This window comes from Haliotis asinina, chromosome 9 (assembly GCF_037392515.1).
Source record: "Haliotis asinina isolate JCU_RB_2024 chromosome 9, JCU_Hal_asi_v2, whole genome shotgun sequence".
Classification (NCBI taxonomy): Eukaryota; Metazoa; Mollusca; class Gastropoda; order Lepetellida; family Haliotidae; genus Haliotis; species Haliotis asinina.
In genome coordinates this window covers 52,512,925-52,531,287 of record NC_090288.1, presented here as the reverse complement: position 1 = coordinate 52,531,287, position 18,363 = coordinate 52,512,925, and the positions used below count along the sequence as shown (strand labels likewise).

Below are 18,363 nucleotides of genomic sequence, written 5' to 3'. Positions count from 1 at the left end.
CATAATCGTGGATGATGCACCTTTGAGAATCTCACATGCAACTTCAAGTCATAAATGGTTGTTCACCTAATGTTTTCTTCTCCAAATTTATCTACCTCAGTGTGGTTAAGTGGGAAGTTCTGTCAATTTCAAACAGGATGTTTAATTCGTGCAGCATGTTATGAAAAACATGATTACATGTATTGTATACATTATGTGACTGATATCCCATTGGTCACACTCTTCATGGGGTGAATACATCACTATAATTCTTAAAGCATTACACCTATCTGATGTTTAAGAGAACCTTTGTTTGAGGCTACTTGAACCAATTTTACACCAGAGTTCCAGGAATTTTTATGCAATAAATCCTTATATTTTCAGTGCATACAACATTATTCCAACAACAGTCAACCTATATTCTTCCAATATTTCACCAAAATTATAAGACTATATATCAATACTTCATCAATATTTCTGCAATAAGCCCCCAAATTCAACCATTATTCCACAAATATCCACTTATGTTTAGCAATATTACAGCAATATTACCCAAACAAATTTCCACAAATATTTCATATATGCTACTCAAAAGAAGTTAGGGAACACTGATTTGTTTACAAATAAAAACTGACAGGAACAAACGACAAAGACAGACGTGGTAAATTCTTTATTTTGTGAGTGTAATGAAATCAAAATTCATCATCAGTTCGTGATATTTCATAACATGATCATGTGGTTATGTCATGAAAATCACTGGGGTCGAAATTGAAAATCAAGGCTTAGATGCAACAGTCAGTAACGAGTGTGACCGCCTCTTGCAGCCACACATGCCGCACAATGGATGCAGAGGTTACTAGTGTCTGTAACATGTTCTGTGGGATGGCCTGCCACTCCAGAGTCAGCCACTGAGAGAGCTGATGCAGATCTTGGGGAGGGGAGTGGTTTTCTCTAACATGTCTGGCCAACAGATCCCATGTATGTTCAATAGGCGCCATATCAGGAGAATATGCAGGCCATTCCATTCGAGTGACGTTGTTTTGTCGAAGAAAGTCACTGACTATGCGTGCACAGTGAGATCTTGCACTATCATCCTGGTAAACTGCATGATGGCCTTAATTGCATTCAGACAAGGAATTACAAGTGGTCTCAAAATCTCATCCCTGTAACGAACTGCATTCAGATTTCCATTGATGATGTAGAGATTGGTTCTCTGATGACAGGAGAAGGCACCTCAAACCATGATACTACCTCTACCAAAAGAATTGTGCTCACGGACGTTGACGTCAGCAAAGTGTTCGCCAGGTCATCTATAAACAAGAACTCGCCCGTCGTTGTGTTGCAATGAGAACCTTGATTCGTCGGCGTGGTATTGGGGTCGGAGATTTCTTTCCCTCAGACGGCTCCTGATTGTCTGGTCACTAACAATGGTCCCTGTAGCAGTCGTCAGTTGTCGTCAGAGATGGCTTGCAGTGATGGTTCTCCTTCTCAATGCTTCAAGGACGACAAGCCAATCTTCCAATCCTGTTGTCACTCTAGGGCATCCAGACCTTGGTCGATCACGTACAGTTTGGGTCTATAGGTAACGTTGACACAGCCTGTTGATGATGGATAAGCTAACATTTAATCTTCGAGCTGCTTCCCGCTGCGAAACACCCTCATTTAACCTGCCGATAGCTCTATCTCGTTCTTCAATACTCAGGTGTCGATGTAGAGGCATGTTGAACAATGTGATGCATTTTCGCACATTTCACTCTTTTTAAAGCCAAATTTCGCACACAAAGCCCTTGCAACACGTGCATTCGGAGGACAAGTGAGAAAGTGCACAGATTCAATTTTTTTGGCAGCTGTGTTGGGTAGATCGCAACACAAATTTCCATGAAAATGTGAGATTATAATTTTCAGATTAAAATCATTCAAATGCTTTGTTCTGGTCGTAATGTGCTTCCAGTAACCTTAGACTCACAATTTCAGAAGTCATTCTATGTCAAAATGATCATTTTCCAACTTTAAAATGTATTCAAAGAAAAGTATTCCAAAATATCAGCGTTCCCTAAATTGTTTTGACAAGTTTATATTACCAAAATATTTTACCATTACTTAATTCAGTCTAAGGATTAATTTTCCAGCAACACTACCGCACAATATCTCAGCATATTCCACAGTATTACAGAAATATTACACAGATATGCCAGCAGGAGACACGTGAAACTGGCTCTCATTCCAACAAAGAGAATTGAACCTGTGTGTTTGAAGAGATGAGCTAAAGCTGTAACAACTGGGCTACCCAACAGTTCTGAATACCTATGCTATAAATACCTGTCAGTAACCAGCCAGAGCATCAGATGCTGAAGGAAAACATCCCTCCACTTTGCAGCAGGTTAGTTTTTCTTCAAAGCAATTTCACAAACGCTATTTTCGGACTCAAACAAATAGTGGCACAGGATCACTCATACAAATAGTGGTACAGGATCACTCAAACAAATAGTGGTACAGGATCACTCATACAAATAGTGGAACAGGATCATTCATACAAACAGTGGTACAGGATCACTCATACAAATAGTGGTACAGGACGACTCATACAAATACACAGTATATGGAACAAAAAATATCCCTCCACTGCTGAGGACTCAGCAATATTCCAGCTATATGGTGTCGGTCTGTAAATAATCAAGTCTGGACCAGGCAATCCAGTGATCAAAAAGCATGAGCATCGACCTGTGCAACTGATAACTGATAGTATGTGTCAACCAAGTCAGCGAGTCTGTCCACCTGATCTCTTTAGTCATCTTTTGTGGCAAGCATGGGTTGCTTAGGGCCTATCCTACCCTGAACTTCACGGGTCACATCATCAAGCATTCCTTCAGAAATCCCTCTTAAAGAAGAATACGCATCAGTCAGCGACAGGAACGAGGATTACATATAAACATTTATGAAAACATGTTCCAGTCAACACAATGATTGACTGGCATGTTGGATCTTTTAGACTCAAGAAAGACTCACACATAGCATTCTTAACTCTCAGAAATATGCCTCTCTAATAAATCTAATATGCTGAAATTACAGCTCTCTATTAAATCATACTGACTTTCACAGTCTTGGGGAAATTCTAGACCACACCAGCTTTTGGAAAAGAAGGGAGGCACATGATATACAACACATGATATCTAAGCAAATATTGGTATTATGGTTGTTATAAAACTGTACAGTGTTCATCACGATTCCAAACAAAGGAGAGAGAAAGGAACAAAGACTTAGTGAGTTTAGTTTTACGCTACTTTTAGCAATATCCCAGCAATATCATGGCGGGGACACCAGAAATAGGCTTCACACATAATACCCATATGGGGAATTGAACACAGGTTTTCAGTATGACGAGCTAATGCTTTAACCACTAAGCTACCCCACTGCCCCAGAACAAAGAGAGAATGGCAGCTGAAGAGTATGTATGCCACATACACCAAAAAAAATGAAGGATTTACAAGATTGATAAAATGCAAATTATGAAGCCACAGGGAAACAGATGATGAAGAGAAATTAAGGGAAAACCTGACAATATATTCCATTCTTTTGGAAATGTTTCATCTGTGTATATATATATATATATATTACTTTTTCTCATATGCATTGCCATTGGCTAGTGGTATGGGATATCCCCTACATTTTTTGAATGATATTGTTATGTTTGTACTTGAAGATTCCTCAGATTCTTAAAGGTCAGATACTTTGCAGATTCTTATACCTTTCAGTATGCACTTACCGAAACAAATCATCAAAAATGCCAATTCAAGTGCTGGAGGAAAAAGTGGCTTCAACAGCTATGCTGCGCTCATAACACATGCACAGTGAGTAGGTCTGCGGAGCTTGAAACAGTATGCCTGCCCAGAGTATGAGATCGTGATCAGTAGTAAAAAAATCTACTTGTTACCCAAAAAAGACATGTTGATTGTGACAAGCAGACTTTATCACAGAGAAAACTCAATGTCTGGTTTATTGACAGCTATATGTCTGCCTGCCTGTCTGCTTAATGACTATATGCAATGGACAACTTCAATCACTGACCACTTGCAATCTGAAATTAACACCTATCGGGTTTATGAGTCATAAACAAAGAGACAGCTAGGTGTATCGGCTAATGAACCAGTGGCCAATGATAAACCATTGTTACGCTTGAGTGCACACCCGCCAGCTCTGACTGGGCTTGGTATCGCTGCTGGTTCGTTTCAAGGGAGGTAAACCCAAGCACAAAATATTGCACTTTTGACTTGCGATTATACACTTATAACTTGGTTTACTGCCTTTTTTCACAATTACTAATGCATTTTATATATGATGAACAAGTGATAACTGTGTTTTAAATTATGTTTGATTTTTTGGTTGCATGTGACCTCTAAATAGGAATCACAAGGCCTCTCAGTTGATATACATCAAACATAATGAACAAATTCAGTCAGAGAATCAGCATTTAATTCCTTACATATGCAGAAAACATCACAGCTTAAAAAATATACCACATGTAAAGACACATGAATCAAACCTTTTTTGATTCTATCCACACTTACATCATACTTCATTCTGAGGGAAAAAATGGTTAATATCCTTTTTTATTTTTAGTGAGATGACACTCATTATCACACAGTGTTATGGCAGAAATGTGGTTCTTTTTTCACACCAGTTCGATACTTCTGTCTGGAATAAGACAGTATCCACATGAAAAGAATATCATGCAGCCCAAAAGTCACTCATATTCGAATAATTGAGTGCAAGTGAGTTTAGTTTTATGCCGCACTCAGCAATATTCCAGCTATATGGTGGCAGGCTTTAAATAATCGAGTCTTGACCAGTGATCAACAGCAGAAACATTGATCTGTGCAATTGGGAACCAATGACATGCGTTAACCAAGTCAGCGAGCCTGACCACCCATTCTCATTAGTCACCTCTTACTACAGGAATAGTCACCTTCTAGAGTAAGCATGGGTTGCCGAAGGCCTATTGTACCCCTGACCTTCACAGGTCGAGATAGTAGTATATTATAAGTAGTCTTCAAATAGAGGTTGTCAAATACATCACTAATATAGAAAGAATTAATACGGACAGAAATATTCTTTTAAATTCAGAATCCAGTGTGACAACTTTAAGTTATTCCAGAGGTATATTGTTTATTCAAAATGTTAAAGTATCATACGCATTTATACACATATATATATGCACAATATATACATAAGACTGAAGTGTGCTGAGCCACAAATTGGCTTCTGAAGTAATTAAAATCAACTTGTACATGGTAAAATGCATGGAAAGGGTTTTGTCAATCAATATATTACAACACTTTCACAATGAAAATGAAATATCAAGAAATCCACAATATATCACTTGCTGTCTTTTGAACATCTTTAGAAAATGTTGAACCTGAGAGATTTTGAATTTTACAAGATAGTAAACTCATATATCGGCCAACAGCATCATTAAGCAGCCTTCAAACAGTAAACTAAAGTTTGACAGCTCGAGTTTGACAGTGTGACCTCTTCCAGTCAACTCACCACCTACATCAATATCAGTTGTCAACATTTCAAACTTTTCAGAAACAACCAATCGGTCAACAAAATTGTCATGTGACCACCCCAATAGAGACACTAAAAATGACAAGAAAGTTTGGCAACATGTGTTTGACATTAAAATTTAACAAGGCCACCTTAAAGTCATGCTGTGGCATTGATCAAGGACCCTGACCTTGACCTTTGATCAGTGGTGGTGTATGATATCAACACAGTGACAATATTAGTTTACTGTCTTAAAACATCACACAGACATTTATAAAATGCAAATGTTTCGTGAATGCAGTGGAAATCTCTCTTCCTTTCCCAATCCTGAGTCACAGAGATTCATAGCAGTGAGAGGGAACAGTTGTTCTTGTCCTGCCTGTGTATGGCTGACAGTCATCAGGACACAAGTTCACTAGACAGTCTCTTCCTCTTGGGTCTGTTTTCATCTGAAAATACAGAATCTGACTGAATAACCCACTTGAATATACACATGACCAGAGTGTGTGTGTGCAAGTGCGTGTTTAGTTTTAGCTAATATTCCAGCAATATCGGAGGGAGGAGCCAAGGCTTTTACCACTGAGCTACCCCACTGCCCGCAGGCCTTTGTATGAGTGAGTGAGTTTAGGTTTACGCCCACACAATATTCCAGCTATATGGAGGCGGTTTGTAAATAATCAAGTCTGGACCCGACAATCCAGTGATCAACAGCAGGAGCATTGATCTATGAAATGGGGAACCAATGACATGTGTCAACCAAGTGAGCAAGCCTGAAAACCCGATCCTGCTAGTCACCACTTCTGATAAGCATAGTCGCCTTTTATGGCAAGCATGGGTTGCTGAAGGCCAACTGCATTTGTATGAGAAGTGGATGCTGGGCTATCCCACCATCACTTCTCTGACAAGAACTGACTGTCCATCCTGGCCTCTCAACAGGGTAAGTCCATGACAACAGCTTGGTGCATCCTCACAGGACCAAATCTTCAGCGCAACTACAGGAATCTGGTGTCGTTTGGCAGTATCAAGGCTAGATCCCTACATGTTGCTGTCCTTTTGCATTATCCTGTGACATACCTGCTGACTTTCTGTTGCTAAGCTCCTCCAGGTTGTCTGGGTACACCACCTGGCTCCACACTTCAATCTCATCTGAAACCAATACACCCAAAAATAAGATCACCTGGCTCCACATCTCAATCTCATCTGACACAAACACACCCAAAAATAGGATCACCTGGCTCCACATCTCAATCTCATCTGAAACAAACACACCCCTACATAAGACCATCTGAGTCTACACCTTGAGACATACAAGCTGCTTACCAAAGTCCTCCTCTGCCAACAGTGGTGCTGGTCCAGTTGGTAGTTTGCGCTGTATATCCTTGTTCTCCACAGATTTGCGGGACAGAGGTGCCGGTGTAGATGTTGCTACTGGGGGACCAAGACTGGGGGATGTTGCAGCTGTAGTCACTTTGGATGCACGTCTGGTTCGGGGACTTGTGGCTATCAGGATGAAGGACATTATATAAGAGATGGCAAGCATCAGACAAGAATGGAGTTCAATGATTCATAAAAGCACCAAAGGCGGAAAATGTCCAAAGATTTAGTTGGTATATGAAGTCTCAGACATGTTTAAACCAAGTCAGTGAGTCTGACCACTCAATCCAGCTATTCATCTCTTACAACAAGCATGGGAAACTGATGACCAATTCTAAGCCAGATCTTCGTGGCCCTGCTGCTATGGGGTTGGTTGGTGATGATTTGCCTCTGGAAGAAGCTGTTGAATTGATTCGTGTCTCAACTGACTCACCACAGTGTTGACATCTGATCCTCCTCAAGAAGTTGGAAAAGCTTGTCAGGGATAAACATGCTATGTCTTCAGGTTCTACCAACTTCCAGATGGTTATAACAGACAAAGGCTTCCTATTCAGATGCTATTACCGTTTTCCTTCTGTCCAGTGGAGTGTTTGTGCTTTAGCTTGGCCTGAAACTCCTGCTGCTTCAGTTTCTGGCGAAGGATGCGCTCCTGTCGAGCTCGCTCCTCTTCATTCCTGTAATTCCTGCAACAAGTTGTTCCAGTTCAAAGTAGGCTATCTTTATATATATCATACTTATATACCATGTTAGACTAACTTGCTGTTACCCCTTCAGTCGGTCAGTGTTAAATTCCATACTAAGCACTATGCCAGCTGTATGACAGTGGCCTGTATAGAATAGAATCAGGATCAGACAATCCAGTGATCAATATAATGAGCAAAGACATCCATTGCTAAGTCGAGGTACAAGAGGTGCAACAAGGTCACACAGCCAGTTATTCCAGTGATTGATCTAATCCACTGATTGAGCCAAGGGGTCATTCAGGTGTTTTGAACCCCCTGAACCCCCCACCCCTTTCAAAATACTGAATCCTCCCATGTACAGACACCCTAATCCTGAACAGTCCACTAACATTTGGCAAAATGATATATAGAAAGAGCAACTGACATACATACCCTTTAGCCAGCATTTGCTCCACTAGCACGGAAGTACTGACGCAAATCCCATCCACTTTGGTCTCAGTTTCCATGGTAACCATCTGTGATTCGCCCTTGACCTTGTTCTGTTCACTCTCACTGACCTGCCCAGCATCATAGGCTTCGACATTCCTGCCGTCAGCAACAGCACAAGCTGCTGCAACATCGTCATCATCCATATTGAATGAGGTATGAACTTCATCCATTCCAGCCCCTGACTTGGTGCTTGGAACCACTCTGTCTTGGAGCTCAGTACCAGGGTCAGGTCTAGCCACCAATGCTGGATTGGGCACCATCCCAGGCGGTGGCTCACTAGAAGGATCAGGTCTAGGGGCGGTGGTTATGCTGGCCCCTGGTCTGTTCACTCTGTATGGATATGGACGTGGAAATGTTGGTCTCTTGCGTGACTTTGCAATAGAGTTGTCAATCGTCTGATGCTTCATATCTTCTACCTTGTACACCTCTGGAGGCTGAAAGTAGCATACAAGTCTATGTTTAAACAAAACACAACAATAAACACATGGGTTATTGGCCGGACTGACACACATACAGGTTTTGACACCAGAGATTTAGTGGATGATCTAACACACTTACAGGCTTCGGGGTTCGACTGATACATTTCAGGTACTCCTTGTCTCCTAGGCAGTTGCCTAAACAGTTACCAAAACTCCTGTAGAGAGAAATTAACTTGATTTAACATAGCAACACATAAAAATAAAGTATATCTAATATATCACAAAATAATTTTTGAAAAGTTAGGACTGAGACAGATTCCTATATAATGCCAATGTCAGATATGTGTCTTGTCCTGTGCAGTATTGTTCAGACATAAGGGATGTGCTACATGTAAGTTTGATGGCTGTACTAAGCCAAAATCTAGTTCTGACTCAATTTGAGTAGTCACATTTTGAATAGTTCGGTGATTTTGGAAATATATTAGTACAATATTCACAAGTCAGCATGCAAGGTTTCCTTGTCATAATGCTTTCTCAAAGGAAATATATTCCCACAAATGAGCATAACCACGTTACATAAGATCCCAGTCAGTCAGGATAAAGCTTGTCATTGATACAATGCGTGAAGCCCATTTCCGGTGTCCCCCACCATATGATATTCCTGGAATATTGCTAAAAGCTGCGTAGAGCTACAGCTCCTCAGTCCTGGTTATCTAAGACCAACATGGATATCAAATTCTGTTACCTGTGACACCAAACAGCTACCTTAAAAGTGTGAACAGGTCAGGTTTTATACCTCCGATGACACCTATATGTAGATTTGTGATGTAGTACTGAACATGCTCAACAACGTTTCAAGAATGCAACTGACTTCAGAGCCCTCTTGAGTCCATCAGTGACAGCTTCCTTCCTGGCCTTCTCAATAGACAGAGCCTTCGACCGGAGTCCCTCACTCACTCCATAACCAATGTCCTCGTGGTACACGCCATCCTTGACATACATCATACACGTTTAGTACAAAATGGCCTTCGAACGGAGTCCCTCACTTCCCCCCGTACCCAATGTCCCCATGGTACACAATATGTGTTTTGTGTGGGTTTTCATTTGCAAAAGTTTCCATAACAAGGAAATGAGGCTGAATTGTTGTGGGTGGGTAACAACTGATTTGCTCAAGTATCAATGCATCCTTCATTTATGGGGTGGGAAAAGTTTGATGCCATTTTCTATGGCATAGTCAAATCTTCACACAGCAAGGTAGTGCATTAAAGTGATACGAAAAAAAGATGATTTTGATATGATTGGTTTTTGGTTGACCCTCACCTTTAGCATTTGACCTTTACACTCACCTTCAGCTGAACTTTGACCAGAGCGCTAACACCAACATAAAATCGCCCATTGTTATGATCAACAAAATCTGCAGAAAAAAATTGAAATGCTAAAAGATGAAATCCTAAATGTTAATGTCGTTCTAAAACAATTAAAACTATTTAAGCTGTAATGAAACTCACAACCATTAAGTTTGCTGAAACAATACAACTACATACAATCTATACCAACAAACAAAACAGCAGTCATGTGACAGATTTACAGCACCCAATCAAATCTTCATTTTATAGCTATCATGCTGATACATTTCAAAAATATTACTAACACCTAAGAGTTGTTGCCTTCCTTCTAGTCTTCAATCTATCTTCCTACTTTAATCTATCCCATCACTACCCATTAATTATTTTAGCTTACCCACTGTTTGGTGAGACAACACAAAGATGACTGCTGTATCAGCTTACTGTCTGGAGAGACAACATAAGGATGACTCCCCACCCTGCCATATCAGATGACCCACAAGTCTGGTGAGACAACTTAAGGATGACTCCCCAAACTGCTACAAACTTACCAACAGTCTGGTGAGAGGACATAAGGATCACACCCCACCATACTATATCAGCTTACCCACAGTCTGGTGGGACACCGAATGTGCCCAACCATTGAAGCCAAATGTCTCATTTGCCAGATTGATCAACCGCCACCCCTCAATGTAGGCTAGCTGAAACATAACATATATATGTGATAACTACTGCTTCATGAATCCTGTTAATTATACCTTTTATGTCATTGTATCCCAGTTGCTTTGATTGCTTTTCATGCTGTTGATCACTGGAATTTTTTTCAATTATTTACAGACCACCACATGGCTGAAATAGGACAGTTGGGTAGCCTCATTCCTTCATCGTGTAGAAGACCGGATCTCGACCTTCCCCAGATGGTTACAATGTGTGAAGTCCATTTCTGGTGTTCCCTGGTGTGATATTGCTGTAATATTACTCACTCACTCACTCACTCACTCACTCACTCATTCACGATGGAATATTGCTGAATATGGCATTAAACAATAAACAATCCATTAAGTGAATCAAATTGACCAGCCCCGAGTTCTTTTAAAAGTAAGACCTATGCGACAATACCTCTCCTACATAATGTCAGAATCTTCATGCTAGCCAGACAGCAGAGAGGACACAAAAAGAGTCACTTGGTGACTGAGAAGTGTCAAGTTAATGCTAACCTTGAGTCCGGCTGCACCTGTTCTCTGACTGATGAATTCTGGGCCGAGTCGCTGGCGGAGGGCATTCTGGATGGCAGTGTGTTCCTCTTCAGAGAACTCAGCCTACAACAGAGACACAACAGTACACATCAGCTGACAGGAAATACATGTGGACACATAGAGAATTAGATTCCCACCTCGGGCTACATGTAAGCATTTCTCCAGGTCATACGATGTATTGATTGAGGTCATCATGTTCTTTTATCACTTATATCATTTGATAATGATTGCCAGAAGATATCTGAATTCCACATACGAGACATGGATTTGAGCACAGTAAATACGAGACATTTTGAACGCTGGATGGCCAAGTAATCAGCTTGCTGCAACAATCAGATGTCACCACTGCAGACATTAGGGCATTCAATCTGTCACCATGTTGTATCTTCAATAACTGTTATCATTAAAGCCGAAGATTAATACAAAATGCTTCTACATCAGATACTCATGAAGATCCGTCCTAGAACTGACATTCATTAACCCATGCTCGTCGTAAGAGGTGACTAACAGGATTGGGTGATAAGGCTTGGATGATATATGTCATCAGTTCCCAATTGCATAGATAGATGCTCATGCTGTTGATCACTGATTGTCTGGTCCAGGCTTCACTTTTTACAGATTGTTGCCATATAACTGGAATATTGCTGACTGTGGCATAAACCCAAACCCACTCACTTTACATCAGGTATGAACACATGTGGAGTAAAGATTCCATTGCAGTTACTGCAAGTCCTTTTACATGTGCTTCAGGGACTCTGTCCACATCCCTGTACTCAGATAATTTTCCATGGCCATATTGTCAAACAGAATAGCTCAAGGGAGATAATTCTGTCATTTGTAACGCGAATGCGATGGAAAAATTGATTCTTCTATAATAGCAAACTAACATTCCGCTTCGTTCGTCATGCTTATCTTGTATTGTCAACCTTTGAAATCCATACATCAAATCATTCCAACAACAGATGAGCACCGTTATGACTAACTCTGGTAAGTCGATATCTCGTTTGTCTCAACATAACATCTTGGTCTAGGCAAAATCTTTCATAATCAATCATTATTCAAGCTCTTTTAACTTGATACGAATGTCTCGATATTTTGGATATCTTGATATAATTTCATGGTCCCAACAAGAAAAATTACCCATTCAACACGATATTTGCAAAGACACTCAATACTCACCTACCTTTTGTGGGCAAGTATCCCTTTGAACTGAGGTTGTTTCCACACATTTACACACGGTGCGGCAAGAAACATAGGGACGCGGTAGTGTAAACTAATTAGGGTTAATTGAGTTGAAGGTGTCACTACTCACTTGTTTGTTATCTAACTAGGATTAATTACGAAAGAATTAATTAGAAAGCTCTCACTGTTACGACTAAACACCACTAATAGTGGATTATAGTTTCGAATCAAAACGTACTGAGCATTCATGTGACTAACATGTGTCTGTTGAGTTGTTTCCAAATCTTGTATCAATCAAGATGGACACTGTAACAAGTGCTGCATCGTGTGATTACAATCCCTGTGGGCAAAACTATATATACTAATAAATATACATGAAATCTACTATTGAGACAAAAGTGCTCGACTGTATGGACTATGTTTTTGCACATGCAAAATTTAGGCAGACTGAACCATTTATTCTAAACGTACATTTTCACAAAAAGAGAAAAAAATGGATTCACAAAACAACCAGGTACATTACACTCCCTGCCGTTTAGAATACCATGATGCCATTGAGTAGCCTCAATAATTATTCTTACTGTAAATTTCATCAAAACAACAAAAGTTTGAATAAGGCATCCCGTTCAGACATTATAACTTCTGCAGGACAGTTCCAGGCCACAAACAAAACAATGACTGCATGCGCCCAAAATATCAAACAAAGAAATCGATAAAATCCTGATTCATTATAAAAAACTGACAAAATAGAAACTCTGCTATTGCGGTAAGTGTGAAGCATTTCCAGGTATTTCAGATCACATGACAAAGTGAGGAAGTGTTTGGTTATTAATGCACATTTGGGAGCATGATGGGTCTGTGTCAAACAGTAGCACATGTTCCGTTAAACATATGACCGAAAAAAAGTGTTTGTTATGTCTCAATTACGAATGACAAAAATTACAGCTGATCACAGAATCGTCTAGGTAGATAGTTTTAACAATTGCTGCTCACTGCAACACATACATATCCAAACATCAGGATTCTAGGTAAAACCTTGGGGTTTATAAATACATTACGCATTTTAAGGTTAAATTCGGTATAAGATGATCTCTTGTGAATCAAATGACATGTTGTTGACATGCCATTTTAACTTGTAAATTTAAACTCTCGAGCCAGAATAATCCATTTTTTTTCAGAAACTTTAACTATTTAATTCAGCCATTATGCAGTCTAAGTAAACTTAGTCTCAATGTATTTTGTTACAATCCACCACTGAGTCTAACAAAACCTAGTAGAAGGTCGCGTCAGGTAACCTTTGGTAACCAATGACCATCCAATCAAATGCAAGACAGTTAAATAGATTTAACCAATCAAACAACGGCTACTATTTAGGGATCGGAGGGACTTTCAAAATATTCAGGTCACTGACACAGATCTCGCCACAAACAAACATCTGCATATAGCAGTTAACCTGTAGTATATACGCATTGGGGTTTCTGTAGACATGGTTACCATTAGCTAATATTTCAGCAAGATGACATCCTTGAATATTGCCAAAAACACCATTTTCAGTGACTGTTTACTCACCATTGTCATGGTTGTACGTACGCCGTGTGCATCCCCCAGAAGCGGGCGTACGCTAAATAGCATTCGGATACGTTCGGGTGCGAACCTTTTCGAGATAAAAAAATTCAAAAGGTATGTGCGAATGTGCATTTTAGCGATTTGGTAAGCTGTGTTCTGATTGGTCAATCTCAAAGGTTACCTGACGCGACCTCCCATAAGATTTTGTTAGACTCAGTAGTGGAGTGTAACGAAAAGAACTGAGGCCAAGTTTACTTAGACTGGGATAAAAATAATGGAGCATTTGTCCTTTCATGTGATCCCTTATGTTAACCTGTAGTATATACGCTTTGGGGTTTCTGTTGACATGGTTAACATTAGCTTATATTTCAGCAAGATGACATACTTGAATATTGCCAAAAACACCATTTTCAGCGACTGTTTACTCACCGTTGTACATACATGGTTGTACATACGCCGTGTGCATCAAACAAACCTTTTTCAGATAAAAAGTTCAAAAGGTATGTGCAAATGTCCACTTTCACGATTTGGTAAGCTGTGTTCTGATTGGTCAGTCTCAAAGGTTACCTGACGCAACCCCCCATAAGGGTTTGTTAGACTCAGTGGTTGAATGTAACGAAAAGTACTGAGGATAAGTTTACTTAGACTGGCCATTATGAGACCTGTAAAACTCCTAATATCATCAATAACTGACAGTAAAGCAAATACAAATCTGCAGTTAACTAACCAAAATATTCCAAACAAAAAAAGAACATAAAAAATTAGATCTCCTTGTTAAATCCAGTTAATTAAGAGTTGTCTGAACTATTCATATCAGTCTGTCCTCATATCTCTGTCCCATCATCAAGGAAACACAATAGTGTCTATTTCTTAATTCTAGTCATCTGGAACTGACTTAACCATGTGTCCCACAAGTTACTTATTTCTCCAAAAACATTTCAGATGTAAACAAGATTTTGGTTGCTTTGTATAGTGATATGTTTCTGTATATAATATAATGGATTGCTAACATTCAGTAAGTTGACAGGTTGGGCAAACCTACCAGCCTATTATAGGTCTTTCTGCCTTTGTTGCTATAGGCCAAGTTTTTGAAAAATTTTCTAATTACAGTTGAACCCCGTTTACCCAGACATTTTGGTCACACTCGGAAATCGTCTGGATAACAAGGCATCCGGTTAACTGGATCAAACGAAACAAAAACGTGTTGATGGTGTATATTGAAAATAAACAGTAAACAGTAAAAACAATAAATCATAATATATAAATGTACCACCATTAAAACCTTTCAGCATGCTGACATTACACTTGCACATTATACAACATACCTTACATCTTATATCACATTTCCCATATAGCATATTATTACCTGAAAAAGTCTGTCATAGTTGTTTGATTTTCTTGTTTTAGTCCTTCACTAAGTTTACCCATGATTCACCGGCATTGCACTTGTAGCATGTAAGTAAAATGAATGCATTTTCAAGAGTCTGAGCTACTGTTTGAGCGACAACTGTATGTGGTTCAATCATCAGACAGGTCATCTGTCGACTGCATTTCTTCATTGGTCAGCTCATGACTGGTTTCTATGACTGTGTCTTCATCCATGTACTTCTCAACAGTTGGCACATCGCCGCCATCACTCTATGGTAACTGCTGCATCAAATCCTGCAGCTCGGCATGGGGGACGTCATTGTCATCTTCATCCTTAGTCACAGCTGGAAATGGAACTCCATCAGCGTGTTTGAAACAATTGTTGATACTCTTGGCACTAACATCATCCCATGCTGACTTCACGAAACAGATTGCTAACCTTAATGTTTGGGTCTGTGGTTGTTCATTCTTGGCACAGGTGATGTAATGTTTCACCAACGACTTCTTGTAAAGGGCTTTAAAGTTTCCGATGATCCCAGCATCCACAGGCTGTATGTGGGCAGTGGTGTTGGGCGGTAGGTAGTGAACAGTGACATTGGTCAGTCGAACGTCCTTGTGATTGTGACAGGCAGCATTGTCTAACAGTAGTTTGACAGTATGGCCTTTAAGACGCATGCTTCTGTCAAAATGTCTCAGCCAGTCAGTGAACGGTTCACTGGTCATCCATGCTTTGTTGTTGTGGCGGTAAAGGACATAGACTTCAGGATTAAAATCTAAGCAAAAGCACCTTGGTTGTCTTGCCTTGCCAATGACAAATGCTTTCATTTTCATTGTCTCACTGGCATTGGAACAGAGTGCTACTGTGGTATGCTCTTTTGATCTTTTGACACATGAGCAAGCCTTTGAAGAGTGAGTGCATTTCACAAGCTATAAATTTCTGCACAAAATAGTTTTAAACCATCATAGAGATAAATAGTTCATGGACCTCCTCAGCTTGAAAAATATATGTTTTTGGACAAAATGGAAATTTTTTATCATGTTGAGGCAAAGATGTTTCATTATGAAACACAGTTTTGCATAGACAACTAAAACTGAACATCTATGTCATTGAAAAGTGTGAAAAAAAATATTACAGACTTGTATTTAAATAAACACTTCCACAATCCTTCAATATGCAATGAAAATTCTCGAAAAGGGTATGACTATGAATGAAAGGCTTAGGAGTGAGTGAGTGAGTGAGTTTAGTTTTATGCCGCTTTTAGCAATATTCCAGCAATATCACGGCGGGGGACACCAGAAAATGGGCTTCACACATTGTGCCCATGTGGGGAACCGAACCCTGGTCTTCGGGGTGATGAGCGAACGCTTTAACCACTAGGATACCCCACCGCCCCTGAAAGGCTTAGGAGTAGGACAAGGTCTATTACAGGTCGATCGGTATGTTTCCTCAACCTGGTTGATTCTACTGTTGGGCCTCCTGACGAAAGCTGACTACGATGATATTGTAGTTCAACTAGCTTAAACGTCGTATACTATGGTGGGAACACGACGTTTACGGTTTAGCTAGCTGAACGAGATGATACTGTAACACTGTCTATTAAGAATAATTCCTACCTGTCCAAAACACGCCGGCTTGTGTTCCATCAGTATGTTCCTTATGCTTCTCGTCGATAGGCATACATATAAAATTCGAATTTACCGCCGCCGCTGAATCTCACAAGTTCAACAAGCCATGAGCCGCATTTTAGGCGAAAAAAATTTACATCACTGTACATTGCCTTCTCCCTAGTGTTGTTGGCCCACTGTCGTTATCTTGGGCAAAATACGTCCTTATTTCATAATATCCGAGAAAAACTTGATACACATCAACAATAACACAATTTCAGAAACCGGAAACGGAACAAGTTCGCGCAGCCTGGCTGGGATGCAAGATCCGGACCAAGCCGAAAATATCCTAAATTTAAAGGGGGTAGGGGTGGGGAGGGAGCGGAGGTCTGTATTATACAGAGCATATCGGGCAAGCCTCGGTCGTGTATTGGATAGAACATTTGCCCAGACAGAGGAAGGTCCATGGTTCAACCAATGTCACATTAAAAGAGTTTAAACCAGGGTACCTATTTTTACACCATCTTAACTGGCAATCTGAGTAACAACAAATACGGAAAATGTTACCAAATTCTGAGATTATAATTTATGCCAAGAAAACTTCATAAATTCCCAACATGGTAATATCTACTATTTAATGCCACCCGCACACTAGCTAAACAGATACATACCACATCCCTCCGTGATCATTGTTACAGCTATACAATATCTAGGAAACCTAGAAAAAAAACCGTTGAACGAACTACCGTTTGTACCGGCTATACGGACAGACGCTCCGAACACCAGGGTGTCGCCATCTGTCCTTTAATCTCCCAGGATCGAACGGTTGTGAGTTCAAATCCCAATGTCGCACCAATCATGATACATGGTCAGACTACAACTACGTTCTGCGGTTCCATCACAGCGGCAAGCGTGTCCTGTACTCGCAATGCCTCGATACGCTTGGTCTTCTCTTCCCGTCAGAGGATATGCTTTTGGTGACCGATTTCACATTTTAAAAAAAATATCGACGAATACATCTATCAAAGGAAACCACAAATGCTATTTCAAGCATGCCTTGGATCTTCAGTGAAAAGCTGTCACGGCAAATGATATGTTATATCATTTAATGAGATAAATAGTTTAACAGTGTAACATTAACATCTCCATGAGATTTGCATTAGCTGCTGAAACTCAGTTGAAAAGATTTTGTTCGATAATCGCCAAAGTTCCCTGCTTTCGATCACGCCATTTACCAAATAAAACTCACTAATATCGCGTGAATCCGCCCCTGTTCTGAAGACAATCGCGGATTCAACAGGACATCAAACGTCCAATGCCAACTTGGTTCATTCCATCCCACTCCTCTTGCAGAGCAGCGCCAGGTTCCTTCAAAGAGGTCTGTGGTTGTTGACGATGAAACGCTCTCCAAGGATATCCCAGACATGTAACATGGTTGATAGGTTATTTGTCTGTCGGTATGGTGATTGTAATCAACTAAATACTGACTGTGGAACGTTAATTAAGTGCTCGCGCCTCAAAGTTTTGTTCCATCTTCCAGCATGTCAGCTGCACA

At 40.1% G+C, this 18,363-nt stretch overlaps 1 protein-coding gene across 1 annotated transcript; it reads right to left on the bottom strand.

The window, feature by feature from the left end:
* Nucleotides 1–4,431: 4,431 nt before the first annotated feature.
* Nucleotides 4,432–17,120, bottom strand: LOC137297088 (uncharacterized). The gene is made up of 11 exons (XM_067829069.1): nucleotides 16,818–17,120; nucleotides 11,049–11,150; nucleotides 10,439–10,532; nucleotides 9,835–9,902; nucleotides 9,360–9,478; nucleotides 8,628–8,703; nucleotides 8,013–8,503; nucleotides 7,462–7,580; nucleotides 6,844–7,023; nucleotides 6,598–6,669; nucleotides 4,432–5,972 (listed from the first exon to the last, which is right to left on the bottom strand). The coding sequence occupies exons 1-11, from the start codon at nucleotides 16,845–16,847 to the stop codon at nucleotides 5,923–5,925; spliced, it is 1,401 nt and encodes a 466-aa protein (XP_067685170.1). The 5' UTR covers nucleotides 16,848–17,120; the 3' UTR covers nucleotides 4,432–5,922.
* Between the last annotated feature and the right edge of the window lie 1,243 nt (nucleotides 17,121–18,363).

Bases quoted from the DNA above. Each gene is read 5' to 3' on its own strand.
- LOC137297088 (XM_067829069.1), bottom strand. From the start codon at position 16,847: ATGGAACACAAGCCGGCGTGTTTTGGACAG. The intron at 9,903-10,438 runs GTAAGCTGATAT...TTTTTTCTGCAG, and splicing joins GGTGTCCCACCAGACTGTGG to ATTTTGTTGATCATAACAAT. The intron at 5,973-6,597 runs GTATGTCACAGG...CTGTATTTTCAG, and splicing joins TAGCAACAGAAAGTCAGCAG to ATGAAAACAGACCCAAGAGG.